General features: G+C 37.5%; 1 protein-coding gene across 3 annotated transcripts in view; it reads left to right on the forward strand.

Moving 5' to 3' along the window:
* Positions 1-15,038, forward strand: part of PPP2R5C (protein phosphatase 2 regulatory subunit B'gamma) — a 72,854-nt gene that overhangs the window by 18,427 nt on the left and 39,389 nt on the right. Inside the window, exon 2 of one of the 3 annotated variants that reach the window (XM_059850346.1) lies at positions 10,613-10,736. The exons of 1 other annotated variant lie outside the window; for it this stretch is intronic. In XM_059850346.1, coding sequence (XP_059706329.1) covers positions 10,643-10,736 — 94 coding nt within the window. In that variant the 5' untranslated portion in view covers positions 10,613-10,642. Of the gene's footprint in view, positions 1-10,513; positions 10,737-15,038 lie in introns of those variants that run through there. One more of the 3 variants, XM_059850345.1, reaches the window with a different exon arrangement.

Genomic DNA, 15,038 nt, shown 5'->3' on the forward strand with positions numbered 1-15,038 from the left:
TCCATCCTACAGTAGTGAAGGTGAAATTTAAGATCTGTTTCTACCTTGGCTGTGTTGCAGTTTAAACCAATAGGCCAGTGAAGTGCAGAAGAATGCTCACTTGTAGTTGGAGGGGGCAGGAGTAAAAAAAAAAGAAAATTCTTATAAACTGTCTGAGGTATTTTCTCAGAGCATTCTGGCACTTTTTGACACAGTGTACCTATTTGTGAAGAAATGGCAGGGGTATTGTGCATTGTAATTGCCTTGAGTCTGCAATCACTCACTCCCCCACGCTCAGGTAAAAGGAATGAAAAGATCTTGAGCTTCTCCCTGGTGGCTGCCTGGTGCTGTGTGTATGTCCCCAGGTTGTCAAGGGCCAGACTTTGTTATGGAGCACTGGTGCAATTGTTGATCTAGTGAGGGGTAGTAATTGCCACCTTTCACTAGTAAAGTGAGTAATAGCTTTATTATCAAGCTGTACCCAACCTCCTGGATCATACCAGATGCCTGCATAATGGCTGTGCTCACTGCATGTGCTTATTCCTGATGTAATTCCAGCTTGCTGGGGTTGCTGAGGATACTGTTGGCCAGTCACGCTGTTCCTCTAAAAGATACAGAGATACTTGACTTAATGTGCATTTAGTGGGTCAAGTGAAGCTGAGAAACTTTCTTTCTGGGTATCTTAGTGTGTTGTTTAATGTCTATGTCTGGACAGGAGTTAAATTGGACTGGCAGGCTATAATTTAAAGGACTGAAATGATTAAGACACGTTTGACTTCTATGAAGTGCTGGGAAGAACACAGTGTTCCTTCAGGTTAGCTGCACTTAACCAGCTTTCAAACTCCTGTTACTCATAACAGGTGGCTGTATTCCTATGGCTACAGTACCTGGGGAACCTTTCTTTTGTTTGTAGTAGAGCAAGAGAGTGTATTTTCTTACAAATGTTGCAGTGACTACCGTGTCATGTGATGTACTTTACATGAGACTGTATTTTAAGCACAAAATATAGAATGGGGTTGTCTTTGCATAGTTTAAGGTCCATATGAGATATATGAAAGCTTGTAACTGGTAAGATCTGAATGACCTGTGGTATTGGTGAGATAACCACCTTTTTTCTGTGCCACAGGTCTGGAGATGAGGTCAGCAGATTACTTGAAATAGTGGGAGGGAAAGGAGGAGCTGCCAAGGTGGTTTTTCGTCAAGATTTCTTATTTAAGAAATAGCTTTTTGATCTTCAGGCATGCTGCAAACTTTCTCTTGGGTGTTATACCAAAATGCTGATGATAAGCTTCTGGAAATTCTAGCATATTTGCCCTGGTGACTGGTATTAGTGTGGTATGATTTGTGTTCATTGGAGCAACTTATGATTAATGTTATGCACCCTCAGATTATCCAGGAAATGGAGGAGCAGGATAGCTCAGATAATGCACAAAGAAAAGGAAATAGATTATGAATTAAGAGGTTTTAAGAAGAGAGCTGAATGTAGAAAAGAGAAGTCTCTTATGTAATTGGTTTGTGGAGCATCAAGATCTACATATTAGCAAAGCTGCAAACTCATGAAGCTCCCTGCAGCACAGTGCAGTGCAACCTATTTAGTTGGGTAGAACAGGTAGCTTGTCTGCCCACAGATAACCTAGAAGTATCTCTGGAGAAGTGCTTTCAGAACAGTGTCAAACATCTTGAAAAGATGTTACCTATTTTCACCAAAAAAAAGAAAAAAATTCTGTGCCAACAAACTTGTGCTTTGTTGATTTCTGCTTATCCAGTTCCATTTGTTAGCTAACATTGGTAGTACAGGTACTTAAGTTACAGAAAATTGATTTCTAGTTTAAATTGTTAATTGAGAAAAATTATACTGGACCTGAAAATGTGTTTTGTTTTATTTTATTGTGGTTTGAAAGCTTGCACATTAATACTTTGTTTATATCAAATATAAATGGCAAAGGGTGCTTCAGTCTTCAGAAAAGTACTAGTTTCTTCATTTTTAGTTTCCTAAGAAAGCAGTTAGTAATTTAGGATATGTTCAAATCAGTATATTAAATACAAAATATTAGAATTACATAAATTATTAAAATTGTTTAAAACTTTAAAAATGTGTTCTCTATGAAATAAATAGTGTAAGTGTTCGATATTATTATGTAAATATATTTTAAAAGTAGCATATCCAAGCTTGTGCATACCTGAGCACTGACACAGTGAAAGAGTTTGTGTTCTTTGCATGCTCACTTCAGCTTTATGAATTTATTGTTACATTACTGGTAATTTTTTCATGGTAAATGAGATTTTTAACTGTGCAAACAGGTGAATGTATTTGTAAGTTCTTTTGCATGAATGTGCTGATTTTAGTAAACAGTCAGTATAGTAAACTGTAGAATAGAGAAATGACTGTACAAAGTGTTGAGATTTTTAAGGATATAGTCTGAATCATGACAATATGTAAGAAAATGTCACAATGAGAATTTTTAAATATAATATTAAAACACTCCAACTAGGATAAAATGTTTCATGCACTGTCAAATACAGTTGTGTCACAAATCTAACTTTACCCTTCAACTAATACTCATTAAAAGGAATGTTCTCTGTCTGTTCTAGAATAACAAATTCGAAAAAATAAGTCAGTACTACTTAATATTCTGAAACGTTGCAAACTTTCCCAATGAACATATGTTAGTCATGCATATGTAAATTTGGGCATGATTCAAAAATATGCTTTTTTGGTAGCATTTTCATATATACTTTTTTAAAGCTGGGTAAAATCCTTTTACAGCCATATAAAGGCCTCTTGGGATGCAGTGTCGTGATTCAGTTTGTGCATTTGGGATTGAGGTTTTTTGTTGGTTTTGTTTGGGGGTTTCTTTCAGATAAAAGTGAACATTGTTAGATACAATAGAGGCTGGACATCAGCTTTTATTTTCAAACACAGTTCCGAATTTATTTTAAAAGTTACTATTTACCTCTTGGAGTTGGACTTTTAATCTCAAACATGTGTATACAATATTCTTAAAAACGTTTTTATGAAGGTAGGAAGAAAAAGCTACATTGACAGCTGAGGACATATGTACTGACTTTTAGTGCTGAGAAGTATAGAATTATTTTTTTAATGTAGAATATCTGCATGTGGTAGGATTAAACAGATCCTGGTATTTTGTTGGTGAAGATCTTACCACACATTTTGATCAGTCCTGGTTTTTATCTTCTGGTGTTTCAGTTTCTGCTTTAGCATGGTTTCAACATTAGAAGTACTATTAGTCATATCTATTTGAAAAACCCAAAAACAACCCAAAAAAAACTACTCAATAAAAGCGGGGAGGTGGAAAAGAAAGGAACATGACAGGTCATTTTTCTGAGCACATTTCATGCAGAGAGCATGGTTCTTGTTTTTCTTCAAGGAGAGACTTCAGACCTCTGCCAAATTCTGACTCTGTTCTGTGTAAAAGAACATCAGGGTGGTGTCTCAACTTGTCTGCCTGTGATGCAGGACTCTGATAGAGAGGCAAGCATTATTAAAGCTTTCCTAATGTTTTCAAGTTGTAAATGGCTGTCTAGGAGATAGCTCTGTTTTCATCATCTGTAAAATATTAAAGTCTGATGAATCAAAATTGGAGAAGAGGTGATTTCAGTTTGAGTCTGATACCTAAAAAAAAAATTGTAACCAAATTTTGATTGATAAAACTGTTGAAACCATGAGAAAGGAGGAAAAAATGAGAATTGCTTAAGAGGTCAGAAATGTAAAATTGTGTGTTTTTCTCAAGTGCAGAGTACCAATAAGTAAGCAAAACTGATATCAAGTAAATGAGGACACAAGTCAAGTTTTGTTCTTGGTACTGTAGAGAAATTCAGCCATGTATGTTGATAGTTTCTACAAACTCATCTTGGAATACATTTAAACTTAAGCAGTGTGTGTTACCTGTTCATTTAAAACTAGCATCTATTTTCATGACACAAAAGAGACTGACTGCATGTGTGCAATATAATTGAATTTGTGAGAATCATGGCACTAATGGACTGCTTTGGGGTTTTGAGGAGCATTTTTCATATAAGCTGCTGAAATTGGAGATCTCAATGTTTAAGATCACTTTCACTGCAGAAATCTACTCCTGCCACTTGTAATTTATGTAGAGGACAAATATGCAGTACTTTGGCCTTTCCAGTTTATGTGCATGCATGGAAATTCAGGAATTGTGTCCAGCTGCAAGGTGGTAGCATTCCTGTTTAGATAAAAGTATTTTATGCAAAGTAAGATGGTAGATTAAACAAGATAATGCTGCTATAAAATATAATTTGCCTTAATACATAATTCATTTAAAAGGCAAGACACTGAGGCAAAACAAATTAATTCTCATGTAAAATATCAATGATTGCAGTTTTGTGAAACAGATCATACTCCTCTCCCTCGAATGTGACCTATACTGGAGTATCTCAGTATGCTAAATGCTGTCCTTCTGGTCCTGAGTGTGTTTGTGCTTTTATAGGTTTTTTTGGTAGCCAAATGTTGTATTTAATTTATTGAAACAAAAAGTCCATAATGGAAAATACTGCAGAAGGTTGTTCTTTCCTATATGAGTATGGTTGAATGCATGTATTGTCAGTGAATCTATGTATTGTAGCATGTGGAGGAACTGTGGAGGCTCTTTGTCATGTTACTTTAGCAACTTTCTCCTTGAACTTTGACCTTAAAAGCATTATCAGTACTGCCTAAACAAACTTTCCTGTACTGATTTTTCTTTTAGATGTTTAAAATAATCGTTAAAATGTCTGTGGTAAGCAAATACATTTCTTAAACCAAAAGCTGACAATTGTTTGGTGTTCATACAGGAACATATGATCTATCAGTGGTTATAAAGTAATTAATATTAAAATATTTAGAATTGTCCAGTCTGAATTGCTATGTAGCATTTTAAAGCTTAAGAAACGTGATTGCTAATGAATGAACTACCAAAAAAAAAAAAAAAAAAAAGGTTGTAGAGGAAAAATACTTTGCTTGAGTGTGTGAATTCTTTTCCTTCAGCTAGTTTTACATGAAATCATAGGCTTGGATTAATGAGCCATTTTTCATTTCAACTGCCCTATCAAACACCTACTCATTAGTCAGCAGCTGAAAGTGTTAGAAGAATGCACTACATCTGTCACTGGCAGCATTTCCTACCCAACTTGTTTCCACTGAAGTTTGGATAGAATCCATAAAAATAGGATTTAAAATGTGGTATTGTCTTATTTTCTAGATTCTAACCTGTATCTAAATTCAATTTAGATCTCTCTTAAAATGTCTTTTATTATGCCCTCATTCACAAAAGGAACATTTTGTTCCATTGCATAGATCCTCATTATAATCAGACCTTCACATTTTTGCTGCTGCACTGAACTTCTTTCTACTTAAGACCTCTACAGATCAAACATTGAATTTATACATGTGAATATCAATCAGTGGGTGTTGGATAACTAGTCTGGTCTCAAAATTTTACTCTTAAATGTTATTTTTACACTTTATTTCTTAAAAGTGGCATGTGTGACCTATGTAAGAATGTCACAGACATTAGTGAATTTGGTGTTATTTTGGTGGATTTTGCACAGGGCTTGATTAAAATAGTGTGCCAGTATTTGAAATTAGCTTCTGCAATCTGCCCTAAGAATTACTTTTTTCTACCAATGCTATTTTTAAAACAGGTTTCTTTTAAGGTAATGATTTTGTGTTGTATAGCTTTCTAAACTCAACCAATATCTACTGGTTTTCCTCCCTGTCCCCACTCACAAAACTTCTTGAGTATACAAGATTGATTGAAGGAAACTTGGCACTGTTGAACCTGTGTGCTACAGTGACTGTGCAAATATTTGGAAATCCAGATAGAGACGGGAAATCCAGTCACAAACAGATGTTTACCAATTCCTCTTTAACCAAATTTTGCTGTACTAGAAGGAGTGAATATTATAAATTTTTCAATGAGGAATTGTCTTTTGCCATGCTTGAGTCTTGGGAATTTTTTAAGGAAGCTGCATGATAGTTTGGATCCCTTTCATTTATCCAGGTAAGTATATTTTTCTTATCTCTGTATTTCTCTTGATAGCTAAGTATTAACATGGTGCTTACTGCCTCTGTTTCCTTGAACAATTTCCTCTTGGCTGTCCTTTGGATTTGGGTCAGAACCTGGAAGGAGAAGCCCATATCCTTCCTATTGCTACAGGTTCTCCTCCAGAATGTTCAGTATCCAGTACCTTTTCTTCTCTAAAACAGTTACTGTCTTTGAGTAACTCACTGTTCAGGGTTGTGATGAGACCCACGTTTTATTATAGCCTGACATCATTTATGAGAACAGTACGTTTAGTATAGGTTATAATTGAAGGGGGGGGGGAAATAAATTACTTTGCTCCTACCAGAAAAAGCAAGTCATGTTTATTCCTGTCCCGTTTTTGGGTGTCTGTCTGGTGGGCCAGATAATGGAATCAACATGGCTCAAACTCACCCTTTTCTCATTTTAACTGTGCTCAGTTTCCTAATCTGGTTCAGCCATGCAGCTGCACAAACCCTTGTACAGCAATTTCAGACAGTTGGGCACCTGAGCCTCAGAAGAGAGGGGAGTGCAGCAGTAGCTCCTGTAGGTTTAGCTCAGCTTAGACTGCCATGGAACACAGTCTAAGTTAGCAGAAAACTAACCTGACAATAAAGTGTCTTTCTGTTGGCTTAGGGGACTACACCAACTCAGTGGTCTGATGACCACTAAGCAGATGAGAGCAAAATATTTTCAAATGTAAAGCAGAGAGGAGTGCAGGAAGGGGCCTGAAGCAACCTGCAACAAGGCTGGCTTAGGTTGATGAGGAAGAGCAATTTCAGCAATTGTGCCTTTAGTAACCTTAGAGCTCAGACTAAATACCTTCCCTTCCTCTCTCAATCAAAAAAAAAAAACTCATACAGTCTGAGAAGTAACCAAGCCAAGTGTCTTCATGTAAGTAGGAGTTTGTGCAATATTAATTATATTATGTTGTTGATTCTGCCATTATCTGTTAGAGTAGTAGGTGGTAGAATGGAAATAAAGGCAACCTTTGGGCAGGTGAATTTGCTAAATGTGTTTTGGGGGGATGAGAAGCAGGGTGAATGGTTGTTTTTAAAATCAATAACCCAAATGAAGTGTTTGTTTTTGAAAAAGTGGTACATAGCCTCCAAGTGTAAAGAGTATTCATTAGTTATAATGCTGGATCCTAACTAAAGGATCTGATTTTAAGGTCCCTTCCAACCAAAAATCTTCTATAATTCTAAAACGTTACACAGTTATATCCTGAGAATTTTACAGGATTTTTCCTTCACTCCCATCATTGGAAAGTTAGAAGTGATGAGCAGGGTTCAGAGGAAACCTCTAAGAGCTACAGTCTCACTACGTTGTCAATATGGTTTTTTGTTCATTTAATTCTAAAAATCGATAGCTGAAGTTAATATTGTTTTTCATGTTCTTGCAACAGAAATGTCTTCATAAATTTGTCAAAGTAAGCTCTTCTTCCTCCCATTGATATTCATTAGCTCTGCTCCACTTGCACTAATATTCTTTCCCTTCCATTAGGAAGTCAATTCCTAACTCAATTTTCTTTGCAATTTTTTTTCCCAAATGAAGTTGCTCAAAATAATTCAACTTAAATAAATGTTTTCCTTTGGTGGCAAATCAAATATTTTAAGATTGAAACAAAGGGAGTGTATAAAAACCTCCTGAGCAGAATGTACTCTCAATCTGTACAATGGTGAGAAAACTGCAGATGTTGTTAACCAGCAAAAGGTCTTACGAAGACCAAAGTACTTCAGCTTCACTAGTGCCCTGACAGAATTACACCAGAAATACACTGGTTTATGGGTGTTTTAATCTCTTTCTCTGTGCTTTTTTAAGTACTGGATTCAGACCTAACAGAGTCCAGCAAAAAAGAAGAAATGAGAACATTTCTGCAAGAGAAAACTTCCTGAATGTGACTGAGTCCTATCTGCCAATAGGACTGTTAGCTCTGTGAATGTCACATTTACTTTCTCTAATGAAAAATTTTCTAGGGGACTTGACTCTTAAACCACTACCTAAAATTTGCTAATGAACCTCCAACAATAAAAGTCAGGCTTATATGTAAATTAGAAAATGGCTCTGTAACTAAGTTCCCTTTTTGCTCTGTTGTGAAATTGTGTCCATGGCCACAGGGACAGCCTCCCTGGCCATTTAATCTTTGCAGGGAGTTACAGAGAGACAGAAGCAGCAGCTGACCATTAAAGCAGACATGAGTAGAGAGGAGTGATAGAGCAGCTGTTCTTAAATATATAGTTACCAGATAAACTGGAATTTTAAACCTTATTTTTGCCACTTTGTACTGTGGTTTATTACTATAAAATAATCTAATTCTGCTTTAATATCAGGAAAAGAAACAGAATTTGCTACGAGATCCTGCATGTGAAAATACTTCCAAAATACCCAAGTTGTTTGTTTTTTCCTTCATCCATCAAAATCTTGTAGAAAACCTTGTTAGAGGTCAGTCTTGGTTTTGTTTTCAAATCTAGTTTTTTTAAAGGCATATGTCTATGGTAGCTTTTTATTTTGCAAGGCTAAAACTCACATTGAACTTGGTGATTTTAAAGGTCTGTTCCAACCTTGATGATCCTATGATTCTAAGTATACTCAAGGGATATATAGATAAAAAACATGATGTTTTTGAGGATACACCTTCCCTGGTTTTGCCTACATTGTAAGGACAAAGGATTCGAATCTCTCTTGTCTTAGAAAAGAGGTCTGAAAATTTCATGTGGTTTGTTTTGATGTTGTCAAAAGCAGGATCAACTACATTTATGTCACACATTTGGTCATTTTTTAAATTACTAGAAACTTTACAGTCTTTTCTTTTTTTAAGTGTGCTTATTGTGGGAGGATTTTATGTAGTTTCTAACCTAATCTTCTTAGAGGTAGGATGCATTTACTGTTTGTAGTGAATGTAGAAAAATTAATTCCTTCCACCTCCATAATTATTCTTTAAAATACTTGGATATTCTCAGTCAGGTTCATTCTATCTAAAAACAAACAACCCACACACCACATCAAACAGAGGAACTTTATTTTTTTTAACCAAGTAATATTTTAAAGATTTGTTGTCTTTGGGCTTTCTCATCAGGTTTACATCCAGGATGTACTACTTCAAATTGGGCCTTGTCAGCAATCATTAAATCCAATTGATTTCTTTGTGTGTCTTATGGATGATATTCTTCTTTTTTATATCCCAGTTAGTCTTTTCCCTTCACCAATTGAATAATATTCAGTACAGCTCTAACTCACCTTTGACAGTATATTATTGTAGTGTGATGTAGTTTTTCTAACCAGGTACACATATGCCCTATAATTTGTTTTTATTTCAAATTTTCATCAGCAAGTTACTTAATGTCTTCTGGTGTGCGCCCTCTTTTTTTTTCCTTTTTTGAGTAGATATAAGTTAAGACAATGTCATAGAGTCAGTAATCTACATACTCATTTGCACTAGCATGTGACATACAGTATTTGGGCAGAAGGACAGATTTGGAGTCAGCACAAGTAACAGTGCCAGTTTCTCTGAACATCACTCCCAGCAGACAAAATGGTCCTTCAAATAGCTCATAGTAAAAATAAATATGCAAGTCTCATATGACGAACAAAAAGGCTGCTCACAGTTTTTTTGTAAATACCTTAAATAATCAAACTAACAATTTCAGAAATTGTTATGCTATGCTTTTTTAATTGTACTTCTTACATTATATGGGAAAACTGCTTCCATATGCTTATATATTGCTTCTTAGTAATTTTCTTTACTTTTCAGTAATAGTTTTAAAAGTTATTTATAATTACTGATATTTTTAGTAAGGAAAACCAGTATTTTGCAATATCCAAATTTAGGAACATTAACATAAACTGAAGGCAGATCCATTTCTAGATTGATAGAAGTATCCAGGTCCATTTTTAGAATAAAAGAAATATTCAGCATGAAACATGAGGTTTTCATCTGCTGCTTGTCATATATACATTATTTTTATTCATAATGTACATACTAGTAACCAGTGGTGAAACAGTGCAAGGAATGTTTATGAGGTTTTATATTTCTAAATCAACAGTAATAATCCAAGGACCTGTATCTTACTGTAAACTAACTCCCTTTTGTTATGGCCCTTGAAAGCTGAAGTTGTAGGTGTTACCCCCAGTGCTGTGTTTTTCCACGGTTAAATTAAACATTGTGTTTGATGATCCTGGGAGACCGTACTGAAGGAAAGGCTAAGGAAAGAGGAAAAATAAAACTGCATGCGCTCTTTCTAGCAGGTGCTACTGAATATTATCGAGGGGGCGGGGGTACAACAGCAGCAATGAGATCATCCTGGTAATAATAAAAAACCCAAACCCAACGCAGCAGAGCCGTCATCTCCGCAGCCGCTCCACCCCTGCCGCGGGCGGCGCGGGGCCGGGGCCGGCGCGGGCGCGGGGGGAGCCCCGCACCGGCCGCGCTCATTCGCGGCCTCCTCGGTGTCATTTGAAGTTGCTGCCGTCGGCCAATGGGGCTCCTCCCGCCCGCTGACATCACTCCCCAGCCAGTTCCCTCCAGCTGCAGAGCGCTTCAGTTTCTGTCTTTTTTTAAACTAAAATGGAGGCTGGTTTCTTGCCTTAAGGAATACAGTGCCGTGCCTGCTGGAGCCTAGATGTTGACATGTAACAGAGCTGGCAGCAGGATGGTGGTTGACGCAGCCAATTCCAATGGGCCGTTCCAGCCCGTGGCCCTTTTGCATATTAGAGGTGAGTTATTGTGCGTGTGAGAGTGAATCGCGACCCTCTGACGAGCGAGTAAATGGCTATTGTGGAGCTCGGAGAAGGGAGCAGGAAGTCCTTTGTAGCTCAGTCCCTCTCGGTTTGTTACAGCCGCGCTAAAACCGGCGGAGAGCAAAACCTATTTTCTATTAAATGTGTTTGGGGAAGATTTACGAATTCATGGTGGCATTGCATACATAGTTAAAAGCAGGTTTTACAGCTTTCTGCCGTAACTCTCCCATCCCCCTTCCAAGCTGTGCTGATGTCAAAGGATGTGAAGTCACTACCCCAGAAAGGTACTGAGGGGGGGAGGGAAGAGCCAAGTTATCCCTATACCGTTTCTAGAGAATAAGGGCAAACCTTTGGTGTGCTTCGAAGCCTTTTTTTGTTTGAATTGTTCAGATAGAGCTGTCTTAAAGTGCACTGCAGCTTGTAAAAGAATTGGAAGTGTCAGAGAGGAAGGGGGGAAAGAGATGTGACACTTACTATGAAAATATCCTTTATGTATTTAGAAGGCATTTCCTAGAAGAGATGCGGTTTGGCTTTAACAAGCCAGCTCTTGTGTGCCTGCCGTGTTGTGCAGTTCTGAATGTTCAGTTCTTCACGGAATATGTTCTTTTGGGTTTATAAAATTAGTGCATTGCAAATCACATTTTATATAATTTGAAAATACATGGTGGTATGACACTTCTGTACAATATCGAGGGTGTATCTCTTGTTCTGTATTTTTTTACGTAGTAAAATTTTGCGTTGTGTTGGGGGGTTTTTGGGTATATTTTTTTTAGCTGCCTCTTAAGCAACCAGTCCTTTTTTTAATATCTGCTATAGGGTGCGTCTGGTTTAGAACTTTATGAAGGCAGAACATGTATTGCTGGGATGAGCACATCTTGAACAATGGTATTTATATGCAAGAAACATAGCTGGTACTATTCTTAATTACCTTTCCTTCTCAGCTTTCACTGACATAGGCTAGATGTCAGTACTGGAAAGAAATTTTTTTTCCTTATTATTTCATACACTGAAAAAAATTTGCTTTGGAAGTTTACAGACCCCAACTGTTCAGAAGTCCATTCTTTTAAGTAGGAACATGGGCATTCATGTATTTAAAAATCATGATTTCTCTTTACCTTTTAAAAGAGCCATAATCTGCTCTGTCTGAAGTGACAGTGGATAAATTCTAGAAAACTAATTTTGATCTGTGACTGGGGAGGAAATGCAGTAAAATTCCCTTGATTTCAAATAGGGACTATGCTCATTGTCAAGGGAATATAAATGGAACTGCCTGACCTGTGGACAAGCCTTTACTTTTCACTCTGTACAAATTATCTTAATTTTCAGTTAGGTGCTGCCTTTTGGAAGGGGAAAAGCACCATCTTTTAAAGGTTCAAGTTAGGAAAACAAATGAAGGTTGGAATCAGAATGATGAAATATTGCAATGATTGTCCTTAATCCTTTGTCTCGATATGATAACAAGGTTCTTGTCATTGAAGTTCTTATCCTGCCTTTGCTCCAGTGTAATACATAATTCTGGAAACCATGAATTTTAAGAAACTGTTCTGAAATTTACTTTCCCAAGACCTACATTTTGGGTGCACTGAATAATACAGTATTAAAGAAGAGATTAAAAGGGTTTGTGGTTTAGGGGTTTTTTGGGTGGTACGGTTTTTTCCTGTTTGGTTGGTTACAGTTTTTCAGTGGATTATGAGAGTAGAGTTTCTTGTAAGCAATTAAAGAATTACTAGGAGATTGATTGTTTTTCATTTTTCAGGTGGCAGAAAATAAAATGGGTTTCTGGTATTATAGCCCAGAGGAGTTTCTTGACACTGGGAGAGCAAAGCATCTCTTTCATACATCCTGGAAGTGTGCAGAAGTTCCTTTAGGTTTTTCATGTGTACCTCATGTCACCAGCTGCGCTGATGCTACAAGTACTGATGCTTCCAAAATGAAGCCTGTCAGAGCAATACATACAAAATTAATGGCAGTAAAAATTAGCTGGTAATTCTGAAGGCTAATGACACACTATTACTATTTGTCCCAATGCATGCTGCTTTACAGTTATCCTTTTGCATCATCTGTTGTAATACAGGATTAAATTTCTAATAGAAGTGTTCCTGTTGGCAACTGTAAGAGCTAAAACTTCAAGGTCAAGGAGAGAGGGTAGGGGCATAAGCAGTAGTATAGTTTGTTGAACTAGAAAATATATTTATCTTATTACCAGTTCCATAATTTTTTTAGAATTTTGAGATGGTGTAGGTACCATATTTGAACTCAATCTTGCTTCTAAAAACATGTGAAGCCTTGTGGACTATACTGTTAGTACTTAATTGAAAATAAAAATTGCAATCTTACTTAAAAAGTTAATTCCAAAGCACTTTCTGTACCTTGATCATATGAAATATGTAATGTTTGCAGAATAAAAAGGAAAATTTAGCAAGCAACGATGTCATACCAGATCAGAACCTTTGTCCTGTGCATCCTGAACTGTAAGGAGCTTTGTTGTCTGGGTTGCTTACAGCTTTACCTAAACAACACAATTGGAAAAAGTGCAAGTGGTTTTTAAAAACTATGTTGAAGTCTTGTGAAAAGGAAATAAGAATGTCAGAATTTCATTGACTGCCATTGCTGACACTGTTGTCTGCAACATCACCAAAAGAAGGAGCAGTGGGTACTTGTAGGATAGGAGGTGTCATGGTCACAGATACCCCATCCTCCAGCAGTTCATTTGGCTGCAAGTACTCAAGTTCATCTTGGGTATGGTGCAGCCATGTAATCCTGACTCACAGTGCTGTGGAAAGAGCTGTGAGTTTGTTGGAGTTCCCCTTTGATTCAGGAGCTGTCTTTAGGCTCAAGCTGCCTAAACAAGCTGCCTTGTGGCCTTGCTTGTTGCCTCAGCTGGGTTGCAGCTGTGTGGTTGTCCTGTCACATACCTCTCTGATGTGCATCCTGGTGTGTTGGCTACCCAGGTTGGTGTCCCTCTGCACTGAGCACTTGTTCAATAGCCACAGGACTGTCAGCTGAGCCTGCTCCGTGTCAGAATAGCTGCTCTCCTTTCTTCATTCAGGTACTGCAAGACTATGCCCTTTGTCATAGCTGTAGACTGTTGGCAGCTGTTCAAGAGCAGTGTGTAGAAATCAGAAATGCAGGTGACTTTTGACCCACTGTTGGAAAATAACAAGCACCAAAACAGCCTAATCCACGCTAAATGCAAGTGGTGTGGCACCATTGCTGTATGTTATCTGCTTGGGCTGAAAACATTGGCTCAGTGAGAGTGATCAGCCTGCTGGGGTGGTGAGCAACTTCAAGTTGCAAGTCTTCAGTCAGCAACAGGCTTTCCTGGGGATCTGAGCTATGCTGCTGCATTGATCTTTCTAGAATACAAAGGTAGCTGAACATTATGCCCTTGAGTTGATTGTCACTTATTGCCATCATCAACTTAAAACTTAGTTGTATTTGAATGATACAAGGTTTCTAGGAAAATTACAGTTTCCGTTTAAGCAGCTGTTACAGCCATGGAATAACTGCTGCGGTTTGTGATTTTGGATAGAGACTTGACCTTGTGAAACAAATGCAGCTGAAGGAACTCATCATGGGATATCTGCATGGAGAGCTCCTTTAGGATCTTTGTGCATCGACAGGCTACTTGCAGTCAAGATGACATTAAGACAGCACCGAGGGTGATTAGGTATCATGAATTTAGCGTTTTTACAGCAAGGACGGAAGCAGATCTGGATGGTGTTTTCAGGATGCATCCCTCCATATGGAGCCCTTCTGGCAGCCAAAGGCCCAGGGTGATGGAAGTGAATTCAGGGCCCTGACAGGATGAGCCACAAAACCAAGGTGAGGCTTGGGGAAAGGAAATAGTTTGATTTCCATCTCAGCACTTCAGCCAGAGAAAGCAGCTGTAAAAATTGCGTAGATTAGGACAAACAGTAAATGTTTGTCACTTGACTTTAGAGTTACCAGTTCATATTTAATGTTGAGTATTCAAAACCATAACTGTAGTTTGGTGTGTAGTAGCAGGTAGAAAATAACAGTAATTCATTCTGTAGGCAGAATATGAATACTCGGGGGGAGGAGATGTTTTTCATTAGAAAAATGTGTTGATACTAGTGTTGATGACAAAAATCCCTTAATATTGTCAGAGCATTGAAGTAGCCCAGATGCCAATATCTCCATGAACTCAAGACATATTTTGAACAAAATACATATAAAACTCTCTTCTGATCTGCAATGGCAGAATTAGCAGAATGTAAAGGTTACTTTAATGGCTTGGTTGCTGACTGGCTGGAA

Source organism: Haemorhous mexicanus, chromosome 6, assembly GCF_027477595.1.
Source record: "Haemorhous mexicanus isolate bHaeMex1 chromosome 6, bHaeMex1.pri, whole genome shotgun sequence".
Lineage (NCBI taxonomy): Eukaryota > Metazoa > Chordata > Aves > Passeriformes > Fringillidae > Haemorhous > Haemorhous mexicanus.